The following is a 27,716-nucleotide window of genomic DNA, read 5'->3' as shown; positions in this document are numbered from 1 at the left end:
TGGGTCCTTTCTAACTTCGTGCTGGATGATAAACATTTTGCCTTAATAATGGCCAGTTACAGCAGGTGGCTCAATTACTGTCTTCTCCATTGTCACGCTCTTCTGTTCTAATTTTTACAACATCTAAATCTGGCTGGAGGGAGCAGCCATAAAACTTGTCAAAGCAAACATCAATCCAGTGTGTGAGTTTGCTATTTCAGAATGCAGCCCCTGAAATTAGCCCATTCCTAAATGTCAGACCAGAAGCTGGGTCTTCTGAGGGTGGTAATTTATTTGCTTCCTGCATGAGAAATACAGCACAGTGAAGAGAAACAAGCCCATCTATTTTCTGTCTGGGTTTAATATCATTAATTAAATTCCTTCTTCAAAAGGCATCTGTGAAACTTTCTGCTCACAAAGTGAAAGTTATTAAATAATTTACAGACACAATATTTCACTGTAGAAAGCTTAGCAGGATCTGCATACTTTACATTTAATAAAATCAAATAATCAAATGACAAGAGACTTGAAAAGCATTTATTTTTCTGTTTATCTTTTATCTACTGTGGTTGTCATCCTCAGAAACAAAATTCCAAAAATGAAAGCAAAATGACTGCTCTTAAAAGCATAAAAATACATAAAAAAATGCAAAGCATTATTTAATTTTGGTGATAAGAAAAGTAATTTACAACATCACAGTCTACTTTCTGCTATAGTCTACTTTCAAATCAGGAAGGCATATTCTCTTTAAAGCTCAGGTAGATCAAGTGCATACTCCCATCAGCTTCCATCAACTCACTGACAATGACACACTGAATTGTTTGCCATGCTCTTCCCCTGCAAACACATTAGATGGTCTATCACTGTCAACGCTCCTATTCAACCTGTTCTGTATCTGTAGCAACTTGGGCTTTGAGTTTGAAGTGTAAGTGAGGAATACTGTCCTATCCTGTGTCCTACGTTCTGATGCTGGAAGATGTACAGGGAACAGATTTTGCTTAGTCTCTTTGTTTTCTGAGATACAGGGTACAGGCAAAGAGTTTTTCTCATGCCTAATTTTTTCCACCTAACAGAATCATCCATAATTCATTACCACTGCTTCCAATTAGATAATTTTCCCACTTCACTCAAGAGAGGAAATTCCCTTATGTTTGTTGTCACTAGTATATTTTTCTGTTTCCCCAGTTATTGGTCTGTATGCCATGTAAGCCTGCATTCCCTTCGGCATTATGGTGTTCCATAATCTTTCAGTTTATTGTACAGTTTTCTACTTTATAAATATTTTAAATATGAGATTCACTATTTGCTCTGACAATAAAACACAGAAAACAATAGTTTTTGGTTTATCAGTAATCTTTAGGACACATTTCTCCTTTAAAAATATCTTAATTTTCTGTAGTGATCATTTGCTATTTGCAACAGAAAAGAAAAAGAATCTTATTTTTTAAATATTAGGTTTCAAAATGAACAGGAGCTTAAAATATAACTGGATTGAAGTCACTCTGCTGAAAAAGGACAGGCTTAACCAGAATAGTTCCCAGAAAACATCCTAAAGCAACCAGGAGTTTTAATAATAGTCTGTACTAAATTTATCCAGCTATTCATAATAAAGATGCCTATCATCTCATGCTTTTAAATCTGAAATGCATTCTTTTCTTTGATATTGCCAGTTGCTTCACCACTGCCTGTTTAGTTTGTTCCCCCCATGGTCTCTTTGCAGTTGTTGACAGCACTGGGCATTGCACATCTGTGCTGTGCCCTATCTCCCTCTGGCACTGGGGATCTTAATTCCTAGCTCCTGCTGTAATCTCTCCTCCTAAAGAGGCGGATCAGTAACAAAAGAGCTGCGGTGCTCGTAAAACTGCCCCAATATTAAAGTGGTTTAATCTTCTACTAGGGAAAGCCAGAGAGTCCCACTGCATGGTGTTACTTTCTACTGCACTTTGATCTATCGTGTAACTCACAAAAATTCAGCATGTCAGATTTGCCACATTTGAATACATGAAAAACCCACTAGCTCCTTCAAAATGGTGCAGAAAAAGATGTGATAGAACATTTTATTATGCATTTCTCCTTTGTCTTTTAGAATCCAGGTAACAATCAACAGTGCCAAGATAATGAAATAATTTTCCTTCTCAGGCCCCAGAGCGAGTGTCTACATGAATGTTAGCACTGAGATATGTTTTACATGAAGTGATTCCTGTTCTAGTTGATCCCGTATGACCTGGGTGAAGAATTACTTATATCTCATAAACCCCACGGATACACAATGAGGAGATTCTGATTTGTATGAGCAAAACTGGGGAGGGGAAAAGGAGGAGTGCCATAATGAAGGATGTGTACAAATGGCCAAGTGAAGCCTGATCAGAGCAGCAGTCTGACAGGAGATACAGTCAGGGAGCCTGAGGGAAAGAGTACAAGAAATGGGACAAATGTAGAGCAATCCTTTCTCTAGCCAACTCTCCCAGCTTCTGACAACTGACAATTTATGAGCTTCTTGAGTATTTTCATCAGGAGCACCTTCCTTATTAACCATTCATACATCTACCCTTATAAACAATTGGTCTGATTTGGTTTTTGGCTTCTATCAGAAATTCATTTTATGCTTCAATCACAGCATCTGAAAAAAAAATTACTTCTTACTGGTTTTAAATATCCTAATACTTTATTCAGGTAGCATTTGATCTGTGTTAAAAGAAACAGTGAATTGCTCCCTATTCACCTACTCCGCTACATTCACAGATGTATAGGAATCTCTCCTGCTTCCCTTGGAGTTGCCATAGAATCACAGAATGGTTTGGGTTGGAAGAGACCTTAAAACTCACCCAGTTCCAACCCCATGGGCAGGGACACCTTCCACTAGACCAGGTTGCTCCAAGCTGCATCCAACCTGGCCTTGAACACTGCCAGGGATGGGGCAGCCACAGCTTCAACGGGCACTCTCTTGTCGCTTTTTTCCAGCCGGAAGGACCCTAACCCCTTTAGTTACACCTCAGCTGGCTGCACGATGTACTTACACTTCTGACCTCTTTCTCCACCTTTCCAGTTCTGCTACATCCCTTTTCCAGCACTGCATCAGGACTGCAGTTGAGGTCAAGGCAGAGGGGCACAAACGGTTGCACAGAACAGCCCTGGCAGTGGCAACTGCAGCGCCTGCTGCTCCACTCCCTCCTTAAGAAGGAAGAGGGATTTTTCCAGGGAAGACCAGCCTAGAGTCATTCAGCATTGCCCTTTTTCCAACCAAAGCAATCAATCTCTTCTACTATAGCTAGAGAAATACCAGAGAAATTTAGAATTTTGAGGAAAAATAATTATGAGGTTTTTAGATGATCTGATAGAACCTTGCATGTGCTTTCAGAGTTAGAGATGGTATTTCAGCATAAGGGCAAGAGAATATAATTTAGGTGTCCAGGTCTCTCAGTTTAGACACAAACTCCCAATGTTTTGTTGTCAAGAAGTTAATTTGTTTGAATTTTCTTTGGCATTTTCATAAGCAAAAACATTAGCAGCTGTGTCAAATAAATAAAATAGACCTACAGAACACAGTGTCCAAAACCAGACCCTCTTTTCTATAGCATTGAAAGGGACTTGAGTTACAGCAGAACAAACACTAAAAACAATGTGGCTGAAAATTTAGGCAGTACAAGAATGATCTCCTGCACTCATGTGAGGAGCTGTTAATTCTTTATTTAGAAAATAGGAGTTAGTGTGCAACTATTCAGAGCTCTGGTTTGTGCTCAAGAGTGATGAAAGGAGTCCAACTCCAGCAGCATGGAGGCTTGGGCTAGGCCATTTTATATATAGATTGTTTGGGTTATGGGTTTTGTTTGCTTGGTTTCTTTTCCCTGAGGGTAATATATATTATGTGACAAGATATTAATAGCAATGAGGGCAAATGAAGACTCCATCTTCTCAGATTTCATATCCTTCCTCCCCCCCTCCCCCAGTTAACCCTTTGTAACTTTCCACTTGAAATGTATTTCCTTATCACACTCTGCCACTTCCAGCAATATCTAAAGCTTTTATTCATTTCAAGGGTAGAAATTCTCACTCTTTGACGTTAATGCAGAGCCTCAGGAGTTCATACACACATTGGAACTGCCATTCCTTTTCTTTTGCTCCCAGAGACTCACAGGCAACTCAAATGAAACTCATTTCCCTCTTACCCCATGGATGAGGGGAGGTGGGAGGTTCCCGAGTCTGCCTCCATAGCAGCAAGGAGAAAGTTGCCGTGGCTGTCTCATTCGACAGTGAGATGTTTATTTATGGGCATATTTATTATTCACATTGTTCAGTGATGGGAGAAACAGGGATAGCAATAAGACCTGGTTAAGCCTGTATTGATTTAACACTCCCTCTTTGTTTTCTTTCTCTGGAGTTGCAGCAGGCAGCTCTTGAGACAAACTACCTGCTCCGTGCACAGGTTTCCAGTGAACAGAAGTTACAGTTTAACACTCTGGCTAAGAGACTGTAAAGGAGCAACCTTCCCCACCGCTCCAGTATGGCCTTCTAATACTCAATTGTACCGTCTCCATCTACTGGCCGGAAAAAACTTCAGTTGGAGCACAGAACTGGTGGTACAGAACTGCATCCACATCTTCACACTACAGACAAAACCCGGCAATTCGGGGGCTGATGTTTACGGTTGGATTGGGATTCTTTTCCCAGGAATACCAACTCCTAAACAGAAAAAAACCCTCTTCAGTAAAAATATCTCTTGGCATTTTATTCTCAGAGATTTTAAAATGGTGGTGTTGCATGATTTTACTGCAAGTAATTCAGGCAAGGTTAAATTCCCTGATTCAAGATCCTGTGTTACAATCGTGTTTTTCACTGATCTGCATCCAAAACATGACTTTTACTCCAGGCTTTTTTTGGTTGGAAGATTAACATTAGTTTTTAAGGTAGGATACAAATAGAATATTAAACCTTTTAATTCATTTATATTAAATCCTATCACAGCAAGATAGGATTTGATATAATCCTATCTTGTTAATAGCATTAACAAAAAGTTATTAAACAACATTTTGTTGCCAGCACATAGTACATGAAAAAACATACTTCAGATATATTTAAAAGATAACTTGCTAATTAGGAAAAAAAAACCCAGTCACATATTTAATGCAGAAATAATTAGCTGAAGAAATCCCCTTTCTTTTCTTCTTTCCTCCTTCCCCACCTGCAGAGGACACCAGCCACCTGCAAAAGGTAGCAAGCAGTGGCAGTGGTGTTGGCAAAATGAGGGACAAGTAATGTGAGCAAAACGGGCTGAAGTTGAACTTGCAGCTCCATTCAGTCACCCCTAACTCTGGAATGTTTCCCTATTTACCCTGAGAACATCTGTGAACATGCATGCTTCCCACTTTTCAGGAAGAAAATTCCAGAATTGCATTATTCCAGCAACCATCTGGTGCCTCAGGAGAGCTTTGAGCCCTCCTCTGCCAGCAGCAACACCACATCCTTCAAAAAAAAACCCAAACCCCTTAAGGTTTTCACTGCTTACTGTTACATTTCCACTCTCCATTGCTAAATAAGTGAAACTCAGCTACAAATACTTGCATGCACCTAGTGTTATATTAGCTGAAGTTACTCTTAAACCAAGCGTGGTACCAATCCTAAACTGAAAAGACATTTAGATGCCATGGTTTAGCAGCTACAGAAATTCCCTGCACCTGAAGTGAGGTCATGGGCAACCTCTGGAGTGGGAAAGCAAAGTCATAAAAGTCAGAAGTGACTTGACCATACTAGGTCTGACCTTGCCTTCTTGGAAACATGCAGGGGAAATCACATCACTGGTGCAAACCAGAATGATAAGAAAGCATCTCACAGAGATCATGGAAACAGTCTCCTTGGAGCAGAAGTGGTCATTCCTTGTCTCTGAACTAAAGAGGTGAATTTCACCCAACTCCAGCACTGCAAAAGCACTCAGAGGTCATCATCATCCCAGGCTTCCACTCCCAGGCTGATTTTCTTGACAGACTCAGAAGAGCTGAGAGGCTCTTTGGTTTCTTTTCCACCAGAAAATTAGAAAGATCAGAGTGAATTCTACAAGCAAGATCTGTGAACTCATAAAGACCAAACATTTGAGCCTCATGGGCTATGAAGGAACAAGACGCTGCCTTTGAAAAGCAAATACACTGATATAGGAAAGTATTAAACTCAAGGGAAAAACCCAGCTTCCTACTGGAACACAAACCATACTGTTACTGAGCTTAGCATTTTGTATTCAAAGATACAAACCAAGCAGCTTTCTCATGTCTTGAACGGGTCTCCAGTCCTCACATCCCTCCTGCCTCAGAAAAGATGCTGTAAAAACCTAGACTTACAGCTTCTAGGGCTACAGCAGTGGGTTATGCCTTCTGAATGAGGCTCTTGTGACAGAGGAAGTTAATCCAGTAGTGGCACAGAGGCACAAACTTGTTATGGGACCTGTTAACAGTATGTTAGCCTGAACCCAACATAATCCAGACAGAAATCTAACTGGATGACAAAAGGAGATATCTATGGAGGTAGCTCACACCCTCCAGAAACGGGAGCAAACACTCCCCTAAGTGGCAGTTAAATAGCAAGTAATTTATCTGTCAGTGTGGAACACCTCAAGAACTGGCAAAATCTCCCTGGGAGCTGATGTAAGGAGGCAATATCAGGGCTGAACTCTTTTTACAGAATGGATTTTTGTTTTAATTGATCTATTCTAGGAGTAGGAAAAGAACAGATACCAGGAAATCCACATGTTCGTGAGTAGTTACATTACAGAACAATGACTGAGACTATTCAGTGAGCCATTACACTGCCAGTAACAAACACCATCCCAAGAACCATCTATCAGCCATTTCTGTCAGCACCAACTCACACAGTATTTGTCTTTGGTCTCAAACATTTCTTTATGACAAAACATATCATCATCATCATCATCATCATCACCCATTTCCCTTCACAGAACAGGGCTGCAGACAATTTATGTACAAACTTCATGACAGACACCCAGTATCAGGTGAGATAAATCCTATTACTTTTATCCAGTATTGAGCCCACACCTCTGAACTCTCAGCAGAGGTTAAGCTGTCCCAAGAGATGTTCTTTCTTGAAGCAATGCGAACATCTTCGTGATACTCAGAAAAGGGAAAGGACCTTTACTAGACAGAAACTTAGATCCTGTTTACAGCTTTCTGGAAGACAACAAATGCGTTTCTTAGAATTTAAGAGACTATCAAGCCCCATACAAGTAAGTACAATTGACAAAGTTAGCAGAGTAAGAGTGGACCGAATGATTAAACAGCAAAGGCCAAGGCTCCTCCCCAAAGATGCACAGTAAAATACTTACAAATATAACAAAATGTAGGGTGGCATTCTTTTTAGTAACACCCTCATCGTATTTGGAAGACTCAGTGTATGCGTTCATGCCTATGAATACCACAAAGGCAAAACTAAAGCTCTAGTTCAAGAGCCCAAGGGAGCCCAGCACATATATGCATACACAGAGCCATTAGGAAATTCACTTTTCTTTATTTCATCAAAAATGCATATACTCCACACATGAGACTGAAGATTCTAGATGTGTGGAGAACAACAGACATTTGGCATAACAACAACCATTCTATGCTGTGGAAACAGCCTTTGCACTCAGCATAAATTTGAAGTCTCTGCAGAGACAATCCAATGACAATGCCACTGCTCTACATAAACCCAGTGTCAAACCCATGAAGTCTACAAGTCACTTCCTTGCACAGATTCTCAGCAAGATCTTGTAGACAAAGACAGGCAAAGGAAACTAGACATTTATCTGCATATTTTAGTATCTCTCATGAACAACCTAGAATTACAAACAAAACACAAGTAGTTTCACCTTCAGAATGATACGAAAAAGTGAGAGTCTAGGTGGGAACTCACTTCAGCTTCAGATGAGCTGCTCTGGAAAGCAATGCTTGTGAATGCTGGTTACTGTATGCTTAAATAAGCAAATATAACTGCAATTCTGGAACACTGGCAAGTTTTCTGGTTGTGTTTTGTGTTAGACTACAACTTCAAACACTTTTGTGTGGATGACTGGGTGGATTTGGTACCTCTTTGTTCAGCCAAGGCAGAGCACTCCTATTGTTTGTGGTGCTCTTTACACTAGATTAGGTACATCTATTACCTAACACCACGGTGGAGCATTTTGATAAAGCATGGTTGGAACTATACCCAGGAAAAATGGTTGAAATAAAATCACAGAACGGTTTGGGTTGGAAAGGACCTTAAAACTCACCCAGTTCCAACCCCATGGGCAGAGACACCTTCCACTACAGCAGGTTGCTCAAAGCCCTATCCAACCTGGCCTTGAGCGCTGCCAGGGATGATGGGGCAGCCATGGCTTTCCTGGGAAACCTGTGCCAGTGCCTCACCACCTTCACAGTGAACAGCTTCTTACCAGTATCTGATCTAAGTCTATCCTGTCAGTTTAAAGCTATGACGACCCTTCCCATATCCATACTGCAGTTAAATTCCTTCAGCTCCTTCCTAAGGATGACTTTCTAGTTTTTGATAGCTACAGATAAAGCCATTGTTCTATACTGTTTGGGCAACAGCACTTTAGTGCTGTGGAAGATCAAGAATGGCTGATTGCTTAAAAATTCTGTTCTGCAAGCATCAGCTAAGGAACCTGAAAAGCTAAGATTATCAATTCAGAGAGCTTTTAAAGAAGTGAAAGGGAAGGGTAGTGTTTCTGAAACATGCATGAGTTCAGAAAAGGCTACAGAAGCTTTTACATTAATCCTGATCAAGTTCAATGAGGACAAGCAAGATGAGACCTCCAAGTATGCCCTAGAACAGACCTACCTATCAGGTTGGCACTGCAATTCACTCACTTGTAAAACCTCTGGTAAAATGCTTGTTAACAAGGTAAAAGCAACTGCACAAAGTTGCTCCATGCCACCTCCAGCACACAGAGCAACCCCAGCTCCTGGTTTGTTGATCTCATTTACTCAGAATGAAAGGAAGGAAAGATTAAATTTGGGCAGTAAAGAGAGCAATGCAAATACTACTCTCTTGCATTACAGAGAGCCAAGGTTGATGCTAAATGGGCTACTATTTTCTCCATATTGCTGCAGCCCAAAGAAGGGGAAAGAGAGAAACTTTGAGAAGAGTACAAAAAGCAAGCTGCAGGGAAGACATGGCACGGTTTAGGCTGAGAGGAAATTTAAAATAAAGAATACTTAAAAAAACCAAACCCCAAAAAACCCCAAACACCATGAACAAGAGAGATATTAAATAGCACAATTTTTGTAGTTGGAACCAGTGCAGGGATAACTGACTTACTAGTTCTCTCACAGTACCAGTATCTTACCCTTAACAGAGCATTTTCCAGATATATGAATACTCGTATTTCTGCAAATACAAGATTAACAATATTCAGTGAAGTAGAAACTGGGTATTTTGTTACACTGCTTCAGCTGCATCTAAACTGCAGCATCAACCCCTACGGTTAAGGCAGTCTGTGTCACAGACATTTGGATATAATGGTGCTGGGCTGGTCTTGCTACCCCTCATTCTGTAGTGGGTTTGGCTTTTGAAACATTTTCTAAGGCAATATTTATTTCGCAAGAGAGGAATTTGTTACACGTGAAGTTTTAGCTTTTCTTGTTCAAAAGGAGGAAAATGTAACACCCTCTTTGAAAAGATTTTCATGTTTTAAGAGACTATTGAGATTGAACAGCACTGCAGTAAACAACTGAAGGTTTTAAAACCCAATGCATGTAACATCCTCAAAGTAACAAGTTTGAAACTTCAGAAACTTCACAGAGTACGTGATTTCTCACACTGATGTTTGCTGCTTTGACAGCTGGTAAATATTGCTCTTGCAATACCAAAAAGTCCTGGAAAGTTTTTTCATTCTTTCAGGTCAAGCCATCAGCTACAGGATTGTTTAAACAAAACACAGGCTCCTGTAACAGTACCAGTGGCTGCCAGATCATGTTGCACATTTGCAGCTGGAACAACACTACATTTTATAATGTATAACTTAGGCAGTGAAATTGCATCTGAACACCAGAAACACCTTTAAGTCAAGATACGTAAATTTACTGTCATAAAAGGAATGCCATTAATTTCCCATACTACACACTTAGGTGAAAAATTTGTTAGAAACAAACAAACGCGTAAAATCTGTAATAGGCAATAATATACAAAGTTTCAAATATAAAATCATGACTTGTATAGTTTGTCACTTGCATCTTTTCACAAGAGGAAATGAAAAGAACCACACATCACTGAACTTCTACACAAGCTTCTTGCGTTTCAATGTCATTTATTGAGGAGTGAATGAGATACTGTCAGACATGCCAAAGAGACTTCACATTCAAGGGCTGGAAGCTGAACAGCTTTCCTCATTGAGTCACTGTTGTTTTGGGGATCTGAAAGTCCGATCAATGAGGTCTTCATGCTTGATGTTTGTCTTCAGTTTTTCATCTTCTGATCTACTAACTTGTTGGGCAGAAGGACATTTTCTACCCTACCAAGACTCACACTCCAATTAATACAATTAACACTAGATGTAGAGAAATGTTTATCTGTTATAACGTACATCTACTGCTGGAAGTCTTAAAGCTGTTTCTTAATTCATTATGTCTAACAAGAAAATTCAACTTGTTTCCCTTTCACCATCATAGGGATGGCTTATACCGTTAGAAAAATACTCTTCAGTGCTATTGTAGGGTTTACAGGAAATGTCTTCTGTGTTGTGGGATAGAAACAGATTTAAACACCGTTCTGAAAGAATGCTTCTTCTTGCTGCCAACTGCCTGTAGGTTGCAGAAGAATGGCCTACACGCACTACAGTTCTGGTTTTACTCAAAAAAGAAACAAAAGAAACCTAAACAGTAGGGTAAACGTTTATTTGGAGTTAGTTTTCTTGCAGATGATAATTAAGGCCCTTCAAGCAGAGTTCAGTAGCTCCTGTATGGCTGCCTGTTGATCTGCATTAAGCTGTGATATGCATTCTGTCCACAGTTGTCCAGATGTCTGGAAAACAAAATGGGAAGTTGTGTTTAAGCAGGCTGTCAAGCTTCTAAGGCACACACTAATTTTGATGTGTTTACAAAGCTCAGTGTTCACTGGGCTTATTCCTGAAATATATACATATATATGCCAAAGAGAACAGACTGAAACCTTCAGTTACACAATCCTACACATGCTTAACTAGAGAAGTTATAAAATGCTAAACTGAGGTGAGCTCTGATTAAACAGCAGTGGAGTGATTAATTGGAAACTCCTGGGAACTCCCTATAACTAAGTGGGTCAAATGACAATTGACACTCTTTAAGTTAACCATAGCCTAAACCATTTGCTGCATTTTGCACCCAAGTTGGAAGATCAACATCGAGGCAAAACTGAACCATGCCTAAATGTAACAGTATCTTTTGGGCAAAGGTACAACAGTCATATTCACAGGAAGGGAACACTGTGATTCCATCATGACAAGCTACACACACTACATGTGTATATGCAAATGATGCTGCCCACACATGGCATTACTCTTGTGAAAGGAATGGTAAATTACTTCCCAGAGAGAATAGAACACATGTAGTAGCATCCATCTGGGTAAGCGTAAACCCACACTTTGTTGCTCCTGAGTATAATTCATCTCTGTTACCACAGCCCTCAGCTGAGATGTTGGCTTTTACAGTCACCATCATTCAGGACTGGCTCTAATGGTACCAGAAAATGCTGTAAATTAAAAAAGGCTGGGAAACAGGATTTATTCACTTATCAACAGAAGCTGGAAGCAACTGGCACCCTATAGAAGGATGATGATAGGAAAAAGGAAAATTGCAGGTGACTGGCTGCAGGTCCTTAGATTAGCTTCTGTAATAGCAGTATACTTGAAGTAAACTAAGAAATGCTTTAATTTATATTTGGTATATTTATGTTCAGCGCTACTGTAATTCCCTTTTCTCCCACACTTTTTAGAAAAAAAAACTAAAAAAATTAATTCACAGAATTCAAAAGAACTTGGAAACAGAGTCTTCAAGTTGGAGTCTGGGTTTTTAAATAGCATTAGGCATTTTAGACTCTCCATGTGCAATGGATTATTGCAGAATCAAATGTGCTCTTCCAGCATTTCTGACACAGGTTTAAATTAATACTCTACTGAAATATTTCTGGCCTGAGAATACCTAAGCATGAGGACAAAAGTTTATGTTTCATTCCAGCTGACCATAACACTGCTCATGTCAGATGCTGGCAGTGGAAAAGCTTACTGAGATCATTAGAAGAAAGTCTGCTGGAACCTGGGAAGCAGCAGCAGCAGCAACTGGCCGACTGTTAACAGCCTTTAAAGTTCCTACTCTGGTATAAAACATTTACAGTGCTTTACCCAAGCCAAAGTACTACGTGTGAAGACAGAAAGGGTTGGTAACACTATGCTAAAATTGTATTTCAAAAACAAAACAAAACAAAAACCCCAAACCCATGACCTTTAAGGTGCACAGTCTGAATGTAAATCATTCTACCAATACAGGAATCTTGTTTCTAATATTAATGTTCCTACTATTCCTGGCCAAGAAAATGACTTTCCTATGCACAACTGATCTCTATGTGTATGGGCTATTGTATTGTTAAAAATCAACTAACCTTGAGCATTTAAGGTAAACAAATGCATTCACATACCCTAATACAGAAGTTCCATACCCAAACTAAGCACTAACAGTACAAATTCATGTCTGTCAGTCAGAATCTAAAACAGCCACTCACGTCACTTTCACTTTGCAACTTTGCTTGATTTCATTTTTTTTATGCCTTCAGAGTTTTAATAGGTAATTTCTACCAGACATAACAGATCTCACAGGCTGATATTCATCCAAGTGAATCCTTTCCAAAAATCAAGTATTCCTAAAGTTCTTGAACCTGAGTTTTGCCAAAGCATGCAAGGTAGAATGGACAACAACTGAACTGCTGCTGCTCCAAATCCTCTATATGTTTTTATCAGCCCTATGCTTATGCTGTGGTTTTCTCACACTAAATCCAACATACAGACCGTACCAGCTACTAGAAAGGAAAATAACTCTATCCCAGCAGTAACCAGGACACCTCACCAGGCACATTACTTAATGTCATTAGGTGCTGCAACTGTCAAGTGTGTCTACATGGTAACATCTGGCCTTGGGTCACATCTGTCTTATAAGCCCTATCACTTACAAAACTGTAGAGGTACTGCTTAAATACTTAAGACATCACCCTCAGCCATCACTTTAAGTATTTGTTATGGCATAAAGGAAGTGAACCTTGAGGTAGCTCCCCTAAAGTAGGAGAACCTTGAACAGCTGCCTATATCTGTACTGGATTAGAGGGCAGTAGTAAAATCACTTGTGGCTTGCACTCATTCTCTAGCGAAACTCGCAAGCCTCTACTGTATTATTAGGTCACCACAGGGTGCTGGGGATCCTTCTAGGAACCATACATATGCTGGATCAAATCCCACTGTACAGTTCATTGATACAAAGATAGGCAGATTTCTCTCCAAATTTTAATTTCTGGCTCAGAAAACACAATTAAACAACCCCACAACCAACCTATACTGGCTAGTATGTTAACCCTCTAGCTGCATTGTTTTTAAATTAATAAACTTCTGAAGTTTATCAAAAGAGATTCAAGTGCAAATGCTACCAAATTTTATTATCAATGGCTCAAGGAATGTCCAAGGATCTTCAAGATCACTTGCTGAAGCACTATTCGTTAAGGAGGTAAGGCTCTCAAAACTTAACAGTTTGGTAACTTCTGAAAACAGATTCCAAATGTTCCCTTCATACCTAAGGCAAGCATTTACTTACCTGCACTTGGCGAACAACATTAGCCAACCGCTTGATACATGGATCTTCATGTTTAATAGCTTCATGAATTTCACCATCTGCTATTATACCAAATATTCTGGGAAGGTTGGAATTGTTGGGACCGAGGACAACTGGGTTGTTGCTGTTACAATCAAAACATAATACAAACACATTAATATGTAACAACAACAATAAAAAAAGAAACAAATCAAGCATTTTCCATGTAAGTGGAGTGATTTTGAAATATTTTATTCTAAAGCTGCTTATTTACATTTAAGTTTCACACAGCTGAGTAAGTACACGCAGCTTCATTGCCTGCTGACAGAATGTTCCCTCTCTGGTTAATATTTAACCAGCTGACTCTTTAATCGGCCCACACTTTATCAGGAAAAAGTTCTTAACTGTACCGAATGGATGAGTTCCATGCAGGCAGAACTGTAAACAGCGTGACAGAAATACCCTGCCTAAAAGGGCTTGTTCCTCCCTCTGGCAGTGCTGCAAGGGGGAGGAGATACTGTTACTGGCATGGGGAGAACCAGAGACTGCAGCTCTCTGCCAGCACTCACAGGCAGCAAGCAAGCAGTTCTACTCCCTCTTCCCAGCCAAGTGTTGGAGTAAAGAAGTTCTGGCAACCAGGGATCTGGGTGAAAAACATGATCTACTTCCAGTCCTGCTACCTACCACTGCTGGAACGCAGAAGCTGTGAATGTAGGACGGACAGAGATCCAGGGAAATAACATTGCAAGGCTGATACACGTGCAGAGAGCTGGGTACAAAACTGTGCTAGTACTGCAATTCCCAACTTCTACATACACCTGTATATGCATACATGTCAGTATTATTACAGTGTCTCTACACAATAATTAGTTCAGGGATCTCAGTTGCTGCTACCATCTTGCTTTAATAAAGCACCAAGAGATAAAAGGTATTCACATAGCAGAAAAGACTATAGGAAATCTAAGTTACTTCTTTTCTATTTTTCTAGTAAGATATAACATGGTGTCAGCCACAGCATGGCTCCCACATACTGTTTCAGATGCTGACATTCTTCCACTCAATGATGAAGTGCAACTTGTACCCAGACTGTAAGATTATCTTTTCTTCCTCCATTGACTTATTGGAGGGAGCACAAATCTAAAGAACAACCTATGGGACAAGATGCTTTCAGCAATAACTGAAATTATTACAAACTTAAGGCAGATAGAGAGAAACTCATGGTACAGTGCTATTATTTCTGTACTTCATAGTACAAAAAACTTTGTTTTGTTGATACTGAAGCTTTCAAAAAGCAAAAAGGTGCAAATCTGCTTTAAAAGGTTATGAAAAGAAGGCTGCAAGGACATGAGTGCTGCTCTTAAGTAAAAAGGCTTGATCAGTAATGTTAACACGCAAACAAAATAACAAAAAATTTCCTGGAATTTTCTGTAGAAGTTCCCAGCTGGTAACTTTCTCATCACAAACATGAAAATAATTCCCGGCTCCTTTAATAAAACCATACAGGCATTAGTTAGGATAAGAACACTATTTAAAAAAACCAAGCAACAACATAGTGGAAGGGTCAGTTCTGACATTCTAAATTCTCCTCCCTAAAGCATGTGCAAATTAACCTGTCAGTTTCTCAGATGTGGAAAAATGAATGCAAGGAAAGAATCTGCAAACGAGTTTATTTTCTGTACTAATGTCAAGACTTTGCCTTACCTCTCAATCAAGTCACACAGATAATTGAAAGTATAAACAGCTTCTTCTTTATCTTCATGGAGAGGAAGCCATGATAACCAGTGTGGCAGGACTTCTTCAACATTTACACAGTCAGGCTTGAACTTCATTATCTTTCCTACAGCTGAAATGCAGTTCTCTGTTGCATTGACATTCTCTTTGGTTTTGGCATCTGGTGACTGAATGACTCTCACCAGCAATGGAAGCGCCTCTAATTGTTAGATAAAACAAGAATAAAGTTTATTGCACAATCAAGTTTTATCTATTGCACAATCAAGTTTTATCACAAATTCCACATGTATGTATTAAAACCAGGATTTTTTTTTTGCAGCTAAAGCACTAAAATACAGTCATACCAATGTCCCACTACTTCTAGGCTCTTCACTGCTCAAAAATCATATGAAAAATGGATAGTTAAAGCTATGCAAGGAAAAATTAGAAAACAGCTACTGCAGAAATCTGGATCTGCTTTACAAGTTCAGAAAAAAAATAAGAACTTTCCTGTGCAAGTCTGATCTAAAAGATACTGTAGTTTATAGTAAAAAAATAGGTAGAAGCATTATTTTTTTAATCTAACAGGTTATAGAAACACAGGATGATGAAAAGCACTGATGGAGTGACAATTTACATTAGTTTGGACCGTAGCGCATGTCTACAGTGTATAACTGCTGTATATCTAGTACCTGCGCACACATACACATATATAAAAATATATATGTATGTACACATACACAACTCCCACCATTAAAGGGTGCACTGGGAAAAGCTCATAGGAGAAATCTCATCTGGTGAACCCACTGGGCACAGTTTAGATGTAAAAAATTAAAAAAAAAAAAAAATCAAGCATCCAGGAAAATGCCAACTTCCTTGCTAGGCTAATAACAGTTAGATTTTTTTAGGCCATGCAGGTAATCACAGGCACACTTAGTGCTAGGACAAGGGGTTAAGGGGTTAAAACTTGAACAGGGGAAGTTTAGATTGGATATAAGGGAGAAATTCTTTACTGTGAGGGCGGTGAGGCACTGGAATGGGTTGCCCAGGGAGGTTGTGAATGCTCCATCCCTGCCAGTGTTCAAGGGCAGGTTGGACAAAAGCCTTGGGTGATATGGTTTAGTGTGAGGTGTCCCTGTCCATGGCAGGGGGGTTGGAAATGGATGATCTTGAGGTCCTTTCCAACCCTAACTATTCTATGATCCTAAGTGAAGATTAGTATCATGATTTTAGTTACTAGTATCTATGAGGACTTCAGAGCACTCTACATGCATGCAGGAACAATTGTCCTTGTGTTCTTCTGCTAAAAATATAATGCTAAAGCTGTGAAATTCTGTATCGGCACGAAAAAGAGGTTATAGAATTGTGCAGAAAGCACACTTCAAAATAACTCCAATTACTGAGAGTGAGATCTCACACTACTTCATTTGCATGAGTAAGTTGCAGCTTTGCAGTTACGAAATACACAATGACACCTGCTATATTAACTTCACTGAATTAGATTTGTGAAGAATTTAGCAGCTATGGAAAAAAAAATTAACCCTAAGCTAGACAAGGATACTTCTATGGGACTTCTAAACTTCACAGAACTGCAAAACCTTGGTCATCAGACCTCCTAGCTTGTGTACTGAATGCAGGATAACAATGCTGGACTTTTCTGCAAAGCCAAATTTGTATCACAGAAGTCTACTATGTCTACTATGAAATTCATTCATAGACATACATAACAATTTAAAACACTTTTTAGGTAACTGCTAATAAGCTGGATACTGTAAACTAGAAAACATCAACTAAAGGAGAAGCCAAGTGTCTGAGTTTAATCAAAGCTTATTTATCCAAATACGAAGAAAAGGATTAAAGTTGTTACAAAGTTTAAGTGGGCCAAGGTGAAATCTAATGAATGAAAATTAAAATCAGACTTGAAGAGATGTTAAACTTCCCCAAAGCTTCAAAAGCAGAACTGTCTTGACCTCAGTCTCCATCCCATTAGTTTTAGGACAAGACATAAAAACCTTAAAGAGAAGTTCACAAAGTATTTTTCTAGACAATTTTAACTGTCAATGTTCTTAATGGCTTGCTGCAATGCTTCCCCCTCTGCTTCTTTTTTTTTTTTTTGCTGAAAGACACCTCATCTTGATTGTCACCATGTGGCAGTTACATTTATCCCTATCACATGGTTCTTATTTTCTTATGTCATTTAATTCAGCTTTTGTTTGAGATTCCTGTGAAACACATATTTGAAACGGCTGACTAAATATTTGCTTTAAATAAGATCTTTTATAGGGGATGCTAGCTAGTGCACAAAATGAACTTTGTTGACTGTCAAGAAGAGTGCCAGAAGAAAACTGTTTCTTTAAATTCCAGATGAAGTTTTAGAGAAACTCAAGACATTCAGAAAAAGCAAAATGTTTCTGATAGGCATTATAATTCTAATTGCATTTCTTAGTCACAGAAATCAGACTCCTTTTTATATAACGGGAAAGCAAGGGCCACATTAGTTATTAGTATTCTAGGCTACTGTTAATAGATGCTGTATTTTTTTACAGACATCGAAAGTGTTTTGCATTAATATGTAACCATGTTAGTATTAATCAACAGAATTCAGCAACAGAAATGCTCCTACACAAAACATTATTAAAATCCCAGGGAATTCAGGGACTTCACTAATCACTACCAGTCTGCCACAGAGATTACACTGGCAATCTACCTTGCTGCCAAAGGGAAGAGACCTCATTAACCAAAAGAACAGCAAATTTTTAATTATTCCCCTCCCCATATCTCACATTCAAAGAGTTTCATCACAGAATAGTCAGGCTTGGAAAGGACCTTGAGATCATCTAGTTCCAACCCCCTGCCATGGGCAGGGATGCTTCACCATAAACCAGGTCACCCGAGGCTCGATGCATGTACATACCTGTGCAAAAAGGACGATAGCTGTCTCCGCCAAATTGTGCCATAACTCCAACACCATAGGCAGCTGCTTGCCTAACCTCTGGGCTGTTGTCACATATTGACTGGAGCATTGGCCTCAGGAAGTATTCAGCGTACTTGAACGAGGAGGGGCTGCAGTGCTCTACAATATCGTCAAAAATGCACAGCCCCCACTGCCTGTCAGGCCACGGCCTATGTGGACACTGCATCAAAACCAGGTAATATTTAAGCCACCTTAAAACTGGTATTTTGTACAGTCAGCAATTAGATCAACAGAACAATCATAGTATCAGTGATCTGGTAATTTTGTTAAAATCCTCCTGGATTAAATTTAATCTTACAAACACACAGTTTTTCTGCTGTGAGACTTGCAGTGATACCATAAACAAAATAAAATCCAGGTGAATATCTGATTGAATATACAAATTATCTAGCAAGTTCTCTAAGATTCCAGTATGTTTAAGATTCCAGGCCTATCAACACATCAGAGCGAGCCAGGTACTTACAATTAGGTTGACAATTAGTGGAAGTAGCCTTTCAAACCAAGGCAGTACCTTCTCCTTGTAACTGCTGAATATTGAGTGCAAAATGTCCGATACTTTAGTCAAAACATAAACATCATTGTCATCCTGATAAGAAAAGGATACAAGTCACATTAAGACTAATGATCTTATAAATAGTGAAAGCCACATGAAATGCCAAGGTGTCTAACAGAATGAAGTTCAATGATTTGGTTTTGTAAACCCAGTCTTATGTCCACTATTTTTCAGCTCTTGATCTAATCATGAGAAGACAGAACAGTTTGGGCTGGAAGGGACCTTAAAAATTGTCTAGTTCCAATCCCCTGCCATGGGCAGGGACACCTTCCACTAGATCAGGTTGCTTGGAGCCCCATCCAATCTGGCCTGAACACTGTCAGGGATGGAGCATCCACAACTTCTCTGGACAACCTGTGCCAGTGTCTCACCACCCTTAGAGTGAAGAGCTTCTTCCTATTATATGATCTAAACCTGCCCTCTTTCAATGTAAAGCCATTCCCTCTTGTCCTGTCACTACATACCCATGTGAAAAGTCCCTCTCCAGATTTGTCTGCCCCTTTAAGTACTAGAAGGCTGCTGTAAGGTCTCCCCAGAGCCTTCTCTTCTCCAGGCTGAACAAGCCCAACTCTCTCAGCCTGTCTTCACAGAAGAGGTGCTCCAGCCCTCTGAGCATCTTCATGGCCCTCCTCTGGACCTCTTGCAACAGGTCCATGTCCATCTTGCACTGGGGGTCCCAGAGCTCAACACAGCACAGCAGGTGGGGTCTCACAAGAGCGGGATAGCGGAAGAGAATCCCCTCCCTTGACCTGCTGGTCACACTCCTTTTGATACAGCCCAGAACATGGTTAGCTTTCTGGGTGGCAAGTTCGCAGTCCTGGCTTATATGTCATTTTTCCATCAACCAATATCCACAAATCTTTCTCCACAGCACTGATCTTAAATCCATTCACTCCCCACTCTGTACTAATACTGGACATTGCCCTGAACCAGACTCAGGCCTCTGCATTTGGCCTTACTGACGTTCACAAAGTTCACACTGGTCCACTCCTCATGCTTTTCAAGGTCCCTCTAGATGGCATCTTTTCCCTCAAGAGCATTAACTGCACCAACCAGCTCAGTGTCACCTGCAGACTTGCTGAGGGAGCTCTCAATACCATTACCTACATTGTTAATAAAGATATCAAACAGTACTGGTATCAGTAGAGATCCCTGAGGGACACCCCTTGTTACTGATCTCCATTTGGACATTCAGCTACTGAATGCAACTTTTTGGACATGGCCATCCAGCCACTCCCTTGTCCACCAGACAGTCCTTCCATCGAATCTCTATCTCTCCAATTTAGTAACAAGCATGTTCTGTGGGACCATGTCAAAGGCTTTACAGAAGTCAAGGCAGATGACATCAGTTGCTCCTTCTTAATCCATCAACACAGCCACTATATCATGGAAACCACCAGATTATTTGGGCATGATGTGCTCTCTGTGAAGCCACATCAGCTGTCTCTAATCACCTGTCTTCCATGTGCCATGACAGAGCTTCCAGAAAAATCTGTTCTGTGATCTTACTGGGCACAGAATGGGTCTGACTGGCTGGTAGATTTCAGAGTACTTTTTACCCTTCTTAAAAATGTATGTCAATCGCTACTGTGTAGGACTTGAATGTTTGTTTCAGAGACAGAAAAATTCTAGCACGATAAACACTTTTTTGTGCAAATTTACTGCTTCAGTGGATTCATTTTACAGAAGACAGAAAATCCTTTCCTCTTCTGTACCTTACAAATGCTACAACAAGCTTTTATTGAAAAGTAAACGGGTAACTGCTTTTGTGACATAAGATTGTAGCAAAAATGTAAGAGATATGAATCCTCTCCTCTTGCTACTTCATTTTTCACCTTGCTCAATTATTGCATCAAACTGGTGAAGTAAAGATCCTTAGTTTGGATCCAGCTATCATTTCATATTATGGCTGCAAATGATTGTTCCCCAGACACACTTCCATTCAGAAAACCCTTTTTGTTTTAAAGCAAGTTCTGCTGTACTTTGTATGGCTCTTTTAATCAGTTTATACTTTAAAAGGCAGGGGAACACAATACAGCTAGTTTCTGGTCCCTAGTGAGAAACTAGTAAGTATTTCTCATGTAACAGACAGCTTCTCAGCACTGGATGTTTAAAATCTTCCTGGTCAGGCAACTTTTGCATTGTCAGGGCATAATTCAACCAGTAACTCTGGAACATATACATGAACAAAAATAGAAAAAGAGAACTGCTACAGCACACCGCAAGGTCCACCTGGCCTGATATTGCTTACTAAGAGCTGATAACAGATGCTCAGGGAGAGAGCATATGCCTTCTCTCTATCACATCAGCAGCTTAGTTGTTGCCTAAGCTGGGGCTGTATCTGGTTATCTTACAGAAATTACTGTTTGAATATATTTTGTGACTTCTGTACTCCCTTATATTTCTGATGCTTTGGGGTAAGGGCTACATAAACAAATTCTGGGACCTAAGGTGTATATCTGTTACCATATATTAATTCAGTCTACATGGCAAATGACAATCTGGTCCCACTCCTACTTTCATAGGGCAATGCAGCCATGTCTTCCTTGCAGTCTGTAAAAAAAAAATCAGCAAGCTCAAATAGAAATTAAAGCATTTTTAAAATGCCTTGCAACTCTGTGCAGAATATGGATTCAGCTTTTCTGAGACTGCTGCTTGCTAGCATTTTCTCTCATTATAGGTACACAGTGACACATAAATAATAAACTGCTTAACTCACTGTCTACAAGAATGAACAGTAAAGCAAATCAGAAAAAGAAAAAACAGGAAAGGCTTTTGGCTCAGAACTTGAGGTTTGTTTTTTTTCGATCCCCAGCAGTATGCAGGTGCCAGAACTCTATCCTTTTGAATGCTGGCCTAATGGTCCCAAAGGAACGGGGCTCAAGAACTGTGTTGTTAGTTCTGAAAGTATTTACATATCGGTGCCTGATCTGTTAAGAAAGATTCTGAAGTCTGTATCCAGGTTAAACTCATGCGAGCAAGCTTCACAGTTCAGCTTCACAAGCTTCACACCTGCACTGTGGCAAAAAGAAGTTCTAGCTCTTAAATTTACTGAGCATCCTTTACATCTCGTCATAAGCAGCAGTGACTTATTATTCTTTATTACTCTTTCCATACCAATGATAATTTCATAGAATCTCTTCTACAGTCACCTCAACTTTAAATTAAAAAAGTCAGTATGGCATCTTAGTGGCAAAGCATTCACTTTGGTATTCTCGTAAGCAAACACATTATGTCAGCTATTCATCCTGCTGTCCTCCTCTGATACTATTTTAGGTCTATTCTTACTGAGACAGGCTCCTAACCTGACACATCAGAGGTATGCTCAAGGTTAAGAGCCACCTAGGTCATAAGGCACAAAGAAAAAGGAAGTCAGCAGGGCTAGGCTTTAGATAATCACTAAATAGCCTGCTGCAAAGTGCTGTATTAAAGTCATCTAAGAATTGTTTGAGAGGATTAAGAAAATTAAGAGCCATATCCTGAACTTCCTCCTTCAGTATACCAGACAAAGAAATGTTCTGTATTTTAAAATTCAATCATGTAGTGTGACCTTCTTCTTACTGGAATTTTTGAAGGAATATGGTAACATACATTCTTCCAGAAAGAAATAATTCTGCAGATGCACTATGCTTTAACTGGGTAGCATAGCATGTCCATGTAATATAGTTTCATCCTGGTGCTCTGCAAGTGGAAAAGCTCCCCAAACAAACTTACCTCATCTTGCAATGACTCTTCAACTTGTTCATCATAGTCTTCATCTTGTCTTTTCACTGAATTAAAAAAAAACAAATATTAAAACATTACATTTCTGTATAAAAAGCCTGTGAAATTAAAAAAAAGAAACAAATTTAGAAAATAGGAAACAATAGCTGAAGATGTAACAGGAATTTTGTCTTTAAGGAGCTTCAAAGAGCTTTCACAGAGAAACAAGAAGTATAATGAGACAGCTCAGTTTAGGAATGCATGTAAAAGCACATGAAATAGAAATATACACACCAGCTTGTCCACAAGGACAAGAAAAATGCACAGAAATAAAAAGCTACCAACACTGTCTTCAAGTAAATCTGCCCATCAACTTTCGATTCAACTGCAGAATTTCTGCAAATGATGCCATCTTCATCCTCCCAGAGCTCACAAATGTAACTCATGGATTCTGTTGTTTCAAAGCCCAATTACCTTACATAAATATGCAAATTAAAGAAATCTGAACTAAGCTTTTTCTGTGTTCAGAAATTATTAGTAATTCTGCTTTAAAGAACAGCCATTATCACATATCAACAGGAATTTGTGTTAACTTACCTTGTCTTAATTCTTGGTTTTTAAAGTGCTCTTCTAGTTTTCCTTTCAGTATTCCTCCAAGCTCTTCAAAGTGTTCATTGTTAAGGCATCCATCTCCCATTACATCAATGCACTAGTGAAAGAAAATGATAATCTGTTCAGCTTTAAGTTACATGAGCAGTTTCAATTAAATCTAAGCACACAATATTAATACATGCTCTGCTGTCAGTGATCATTAGCAGAAATTATACTAGTGGAACGTTCATACTCTAATCAATGCTCAAACTATACAAGGCAGGCATAGTACCACTGCACATTCCACACACAAAATTGGTGCTTTCTGTTTAAAAATTAGTAAGTCCAGTCATTATTTTAGGTTAATACTTTGGTATTTTGGTTCTTGCAAAAAAAATACAACCAAGTTTTCAATCAGTTATAATATTTACAGTCAAGCCAAAATTCACAGAGGAAGCTTTGCAATTTTTCCAGCCATTTAAACAAACATCAAACTCATGTCCTTTCTTACTGTAAAAAGCTATAATCAGTAACACCACTAAATTTGTAAGGAAGAAGTTACCTTTGCAAAAGAATGCATTATTTCTGAGAGGACATCTGAATCTGGTTCTGTTCCAATGGCTTTGATGAGCGCGTCACACATGAAGTGCCACATTTGTGTAAGGTACTCTGGCCCACGAACTCTAGCACATTCAAGAAGCAGGGGCATTGACTCTGCTGCTGCCACTCGAACACGTTTCATTATTAAGGAAATAAAACAATCAAAGCCAACATAAAGTGCTTAGAATTTAAGCACCCACCACCATAATGAAGTTATTAGTTTTCTACCTGAAATCTATTTTTTTATTGTAGTGTATTTGATTTCTTAATTAGATACAGATTAAAACCACAGAAAAATTAAACTAAGTTGTTTCAAGACTGTGTCAAGCCATGACAGAAAAGCTATTCAAGTTCTCCTTCACTTTGTTGGCACAAAGAGCACTTTCTACTACTTTCTTTTTAAATAAACGTGTTTATAATCTTAGAAGAAACTAGGGGAAAAAGTAGGATACGTTGCCTAAAATAGTGTGTAAAACAATGTTCTCTGAAACAATTTCTGCTATAAAGCAACAGAATTTTTTAACACCAACACTTTCAATATGTTTAGGAAAACAGTAAGCTTGACTTTTCATTCTTCCAAATTAAGTTTCTGTTTTCACAGTAGAATTTGTTAATAGGATATCATCATGGAAATAGAACTTCAACAAAGGAACCATCAGCTTTACAACTTGTTCTGTGTACTCCACAAATCCTTCTTTCAGCTCTTTTGCATAGCAAACCTGAAAAACAAAGCATGGCAACACCACCTTTAAGGGAAAATACCGTTACAGATGTTTTCTCACCCATGTAATGGTGAGAAAGACTGTTAGAAGGAAGGGTTTTTTAATTTTATTTCTAAAATCATGCAATAATCCATTTATTTACCCCCTCCACTGTGTTTTTTTAATAAATTCTGATAGCACCATAAGTTCTCATCTCAGTCTTAGAACATTCAAACGTTTTTCAAACCAAACTCAGAAACATCAGTATTTGCTGAAAGGATCTGCCCTTCAACATCTTAAATTCTTTAAGGGTTTTGCTAATGAAAGAAAAACAATCTACTTACCTTAAGAATTGAAATTTCAAAATAAATAAACCATTTTTAATCAAGCAAGCCACACACAATGAATTGTCTGAAATCTACCTGACATATCACACAAAGAAAAACAGAACTATTTGATCTGATACTATAAAGAATATTTTTCCTTACAGATTTTGGCTTCAAACTTGATTGTCCAGCAGTACCAAAACTCTATTACTCACCAGCATCTGGCATGCAGTTGCTTTTTCTTCAAGGCCTGCAGTTTTAATTCCAAAACTTTGCTGATCTCCTAGATTTACAAATTCCCAACCATCATCATCACTCATATTTTCCATATCTTGTGCTGTTACACAAAGGAGAAAAACAAATATGTAAGTACTATAAAATAACTTCAGTATCTTTTTCAAGCAAAACATGATTTTAAACCTACTGTCTAAAAGAGCTACTTCAGGTTTAATGGACGCAGTCTTCATTAAAGGTCCCATGACAACAGGAAGGTACTGCTGAAATTCCTTTCCAAGAATCTTACACATTCTGGCCCATGCTGAGATCATGTAAGAAATCTGGAAGAGATAGGATTTTCATGTCCCACACTTACTTAAAAGGAATGCATAAAGGAAGAACATTACACAATAGGACTTTTAAAAAAATTTGTCAACAGTGCATAAAACTTATTTCAAAGAGTACTCATCCAATGTGCTATCCATATAAGAATGCATCTTCAAAAGACATATCCCCAGTCTGTATTTGTAACAACGCATTAACGGTGCCTCAGATCAAAGTCACTATATAGGTAAAAAAGTGACAGTATCAGATGTACTTGCAATGCAACCATGACTGTCGTGAAAAGTAAACTTTTTTCTGAAACAAATCATTCCCTAAATTTAAGCGATACCACTGAGCCATATGTCTGAAAATAACAAACAGAGCAAAAAAGAGAGCAGCACTGTGCTTTCAGGAGTATTTGTTTTCAAATGCACAAGTCAAAATAGCACTCCACTCTTTAGAACAGCTGTTAACAAGCCTTGTTGAACTATTTATATGGAGGTGACACCAAAGGAATAGGTCATACACGGCCAAAAAAAAGTAGTTAGTAATAGACAAGGAATGATCACCCACATGCTGAAATTTCTTTAGCAAATACAGATCCTGGAAGTCTCATTTCCTAAACACATTTCTGTGAAAGAGTCTAAGGCCATCTTAAGGCAATCAATCCCAATCTATGTAAGACATGATGAAAAATTAGCCTGAAGGTGTAATTGTGGAAGGGGGGATGGGGGGACAGAAACATCACATGTACGAAGAACATTTTTAATACTAACCGACATGTTACACACTGTAATTTTAACATACCTGTGGATCATCATCTTCTAGATCACTGAAGTCTGTTTGTGTCTTCAGTAACAGCTGCATTACATCTGATGCATCCTGCATAAACTAGATACAGGAAACAACTATATATTTTTAAAGGCAAATTAAAAGAGTACTTTTGCTATTTACATTTAAGTACTTTTTAGACTTAAATGATCACTTAAATTGTTTGCTGTTAAGTCGAGCACACTGCCTAGACACAAGTTTAAGCTAGAAATAGAATCATAGAATAGTTAGGGTTGGAAAGGACCTTAAGATCATCTAGTTCCACTCTCCCTGCCATGGGCAGGGACACCTCACACTAAGCCATGTCACCCAAGAAAAAATGAAGACTGAAATGCAGGAAAAAAAAAATGAAAACACAAGGTCTTTTTCTGGAAGCATCACCAAGTCATTCTCGTCTTAAGCTTCACTGTATCTCTGTTCACTTGACAGCAGAGGAGTATTTAAATAAAACACTACATAAATAAATACTAATACTCCAACAATTCTAACTTCCCCAGATACCCTTCTTACTATTTTTTGACTCTGGAACTGGGACAAAAGCTGGTAACATGACCTAATTACTTATGAGCTTGTAACATTTTAGGTCACATCACATGCCCCAGTGATGTTACACCTACCTTCTTTTCACTCCCCATGTTCCCAGTAGTCCTCCAACACTAATTTATTAAAATTAGTTATGTTTAAAATTTAGTTGCATGAATGATAAGTTTACTGGTAGTCCTAAGTCAAAGGAAAGTGCTAGTAACTGGGGGGGGGGATTTTAGCATTTTTTGTACTGCATACTTCACATTATTTTACTTTGAAATGCTATTTTGTTTTCTTCACTAAGATGAAAGTGTGTAAACTGATGCAAACTTGCTATCAGAACACCACTTACACTGTCCTTCACAGCTGTTTCTCAGTATGTTTACAAGAAGTATGTTTTAACCAAAAAAACAAAAAAAATCCCCAAACCTGTCAAATACATCAAGCCTCATGACAAACGAATACTTCTAGTTCTGTTACAAGCACATTTAAACTTTTCAGGCATCTGCACGTAGAAACTATGCTAAGCTTCCTTCAAACTACATACATCTTACCAGCCATTCTGATACTGCCCAAACGAAATCATTCAGTATTTCTCTTAAGGCAAAAAGCCACCCCAAATGAAGAAAAAAAAAAATGAGCGCTTTCAACACTGCTCAGTGTGAAAAGACTAACTCAGGCTGTAATATTTTCATAGGATTCTATTAGGAACTCATGAATCTAAACAGCAAGCCTGTCACCTCAGAAATGAGAACAGGAAAACAAGCATAGAAATCAGCAACAACATAGCTGTATGTGTAACAAGTGAATATATTAATTCAATGTTAACTCTGCAAAAAGGGGCATTTTAAATCATATTTAGACCATTAGATAAGATCTAAG

The 27,716-nt window shown here is 38.8% G+C and overlaps 1 protein-coding gene across 1 annotated transcript in view; it reads right to left on the bottom strand.

Moving 5' to 3' along the window:
- Positions 1–10,012: 10,012 nt before the first annotated feature.
- Positions 10,013–27,716, bottom strand: part of IPO5 (importin 5) — a 42,901-nt gene continuing 25,197 nt past the window's right edge. Inside the window, exons 15-26 of the mRNA XM_005141123.4 lie at positions 26,286–26,369; positions 25,363–25,495; positions 25,154–25,275; positions 24,534–24,630; positions 23,874–24,046; positions 23,318–23,429; positions 22,733–22,788; positions 18,929–19,051; positions 18,406–18,625; positions 15,483–15,711; positions 13,785–13,926; positions 10,013–10,977 (exon numbers count right to left, since the gene is read on the bottom strand). Coding sequence (XP_005141180.2) covers positions 10,891–10,977; positions 13,785–13,926; positions 15,483–15,711; positions 18,406–18,625; positions 18,929–19,051; positions 22,733–22,788; positions 23,318–23,429; positions 23,874–24,046; positions 24,534–24,630; positions 25,154–25,275; positions 25,363–25,495; positions 26,286–26,369 — 1,578 coding nt within the window. The 3' untranslated portion in view covers positions 10,013–10,890. The remainder of the gene's footprint in view (positions 10,978–13,784; positions 13,927–15,482; positions 15,712–18,405; positions 18,626–18,928; positions 19,052–22,732; positions 22,789–23,317; positions 23,430–23,873; positions 24,047–24,533; positions 24,631–25,153; positions 25,276–25,362; positions 25,496–26,285; positions 26,370–27,716) is intronic.

Source organism: Melopsittacus undulatus, chromosome 2 (genome assembly GCF_012275295.1).
Source record: "Melopsittacus undulatus isolate bMelUnd1 chromosome 2, bMelUnd1.mat.Z, whole genome shotgun sequence".
NCBI classification, from domain to species: domain Eukaryota; kingdom Metazoa; phylum Chordata; class Aves; order Psittaciformes; family Psittaculidae; genus Melopsittacus; species Melopsittacus undulatus.
Note: the sequence above shows the minus strand (reverse complement) of the source record. Positions and strands in the feature narration are given on the sequence as shown.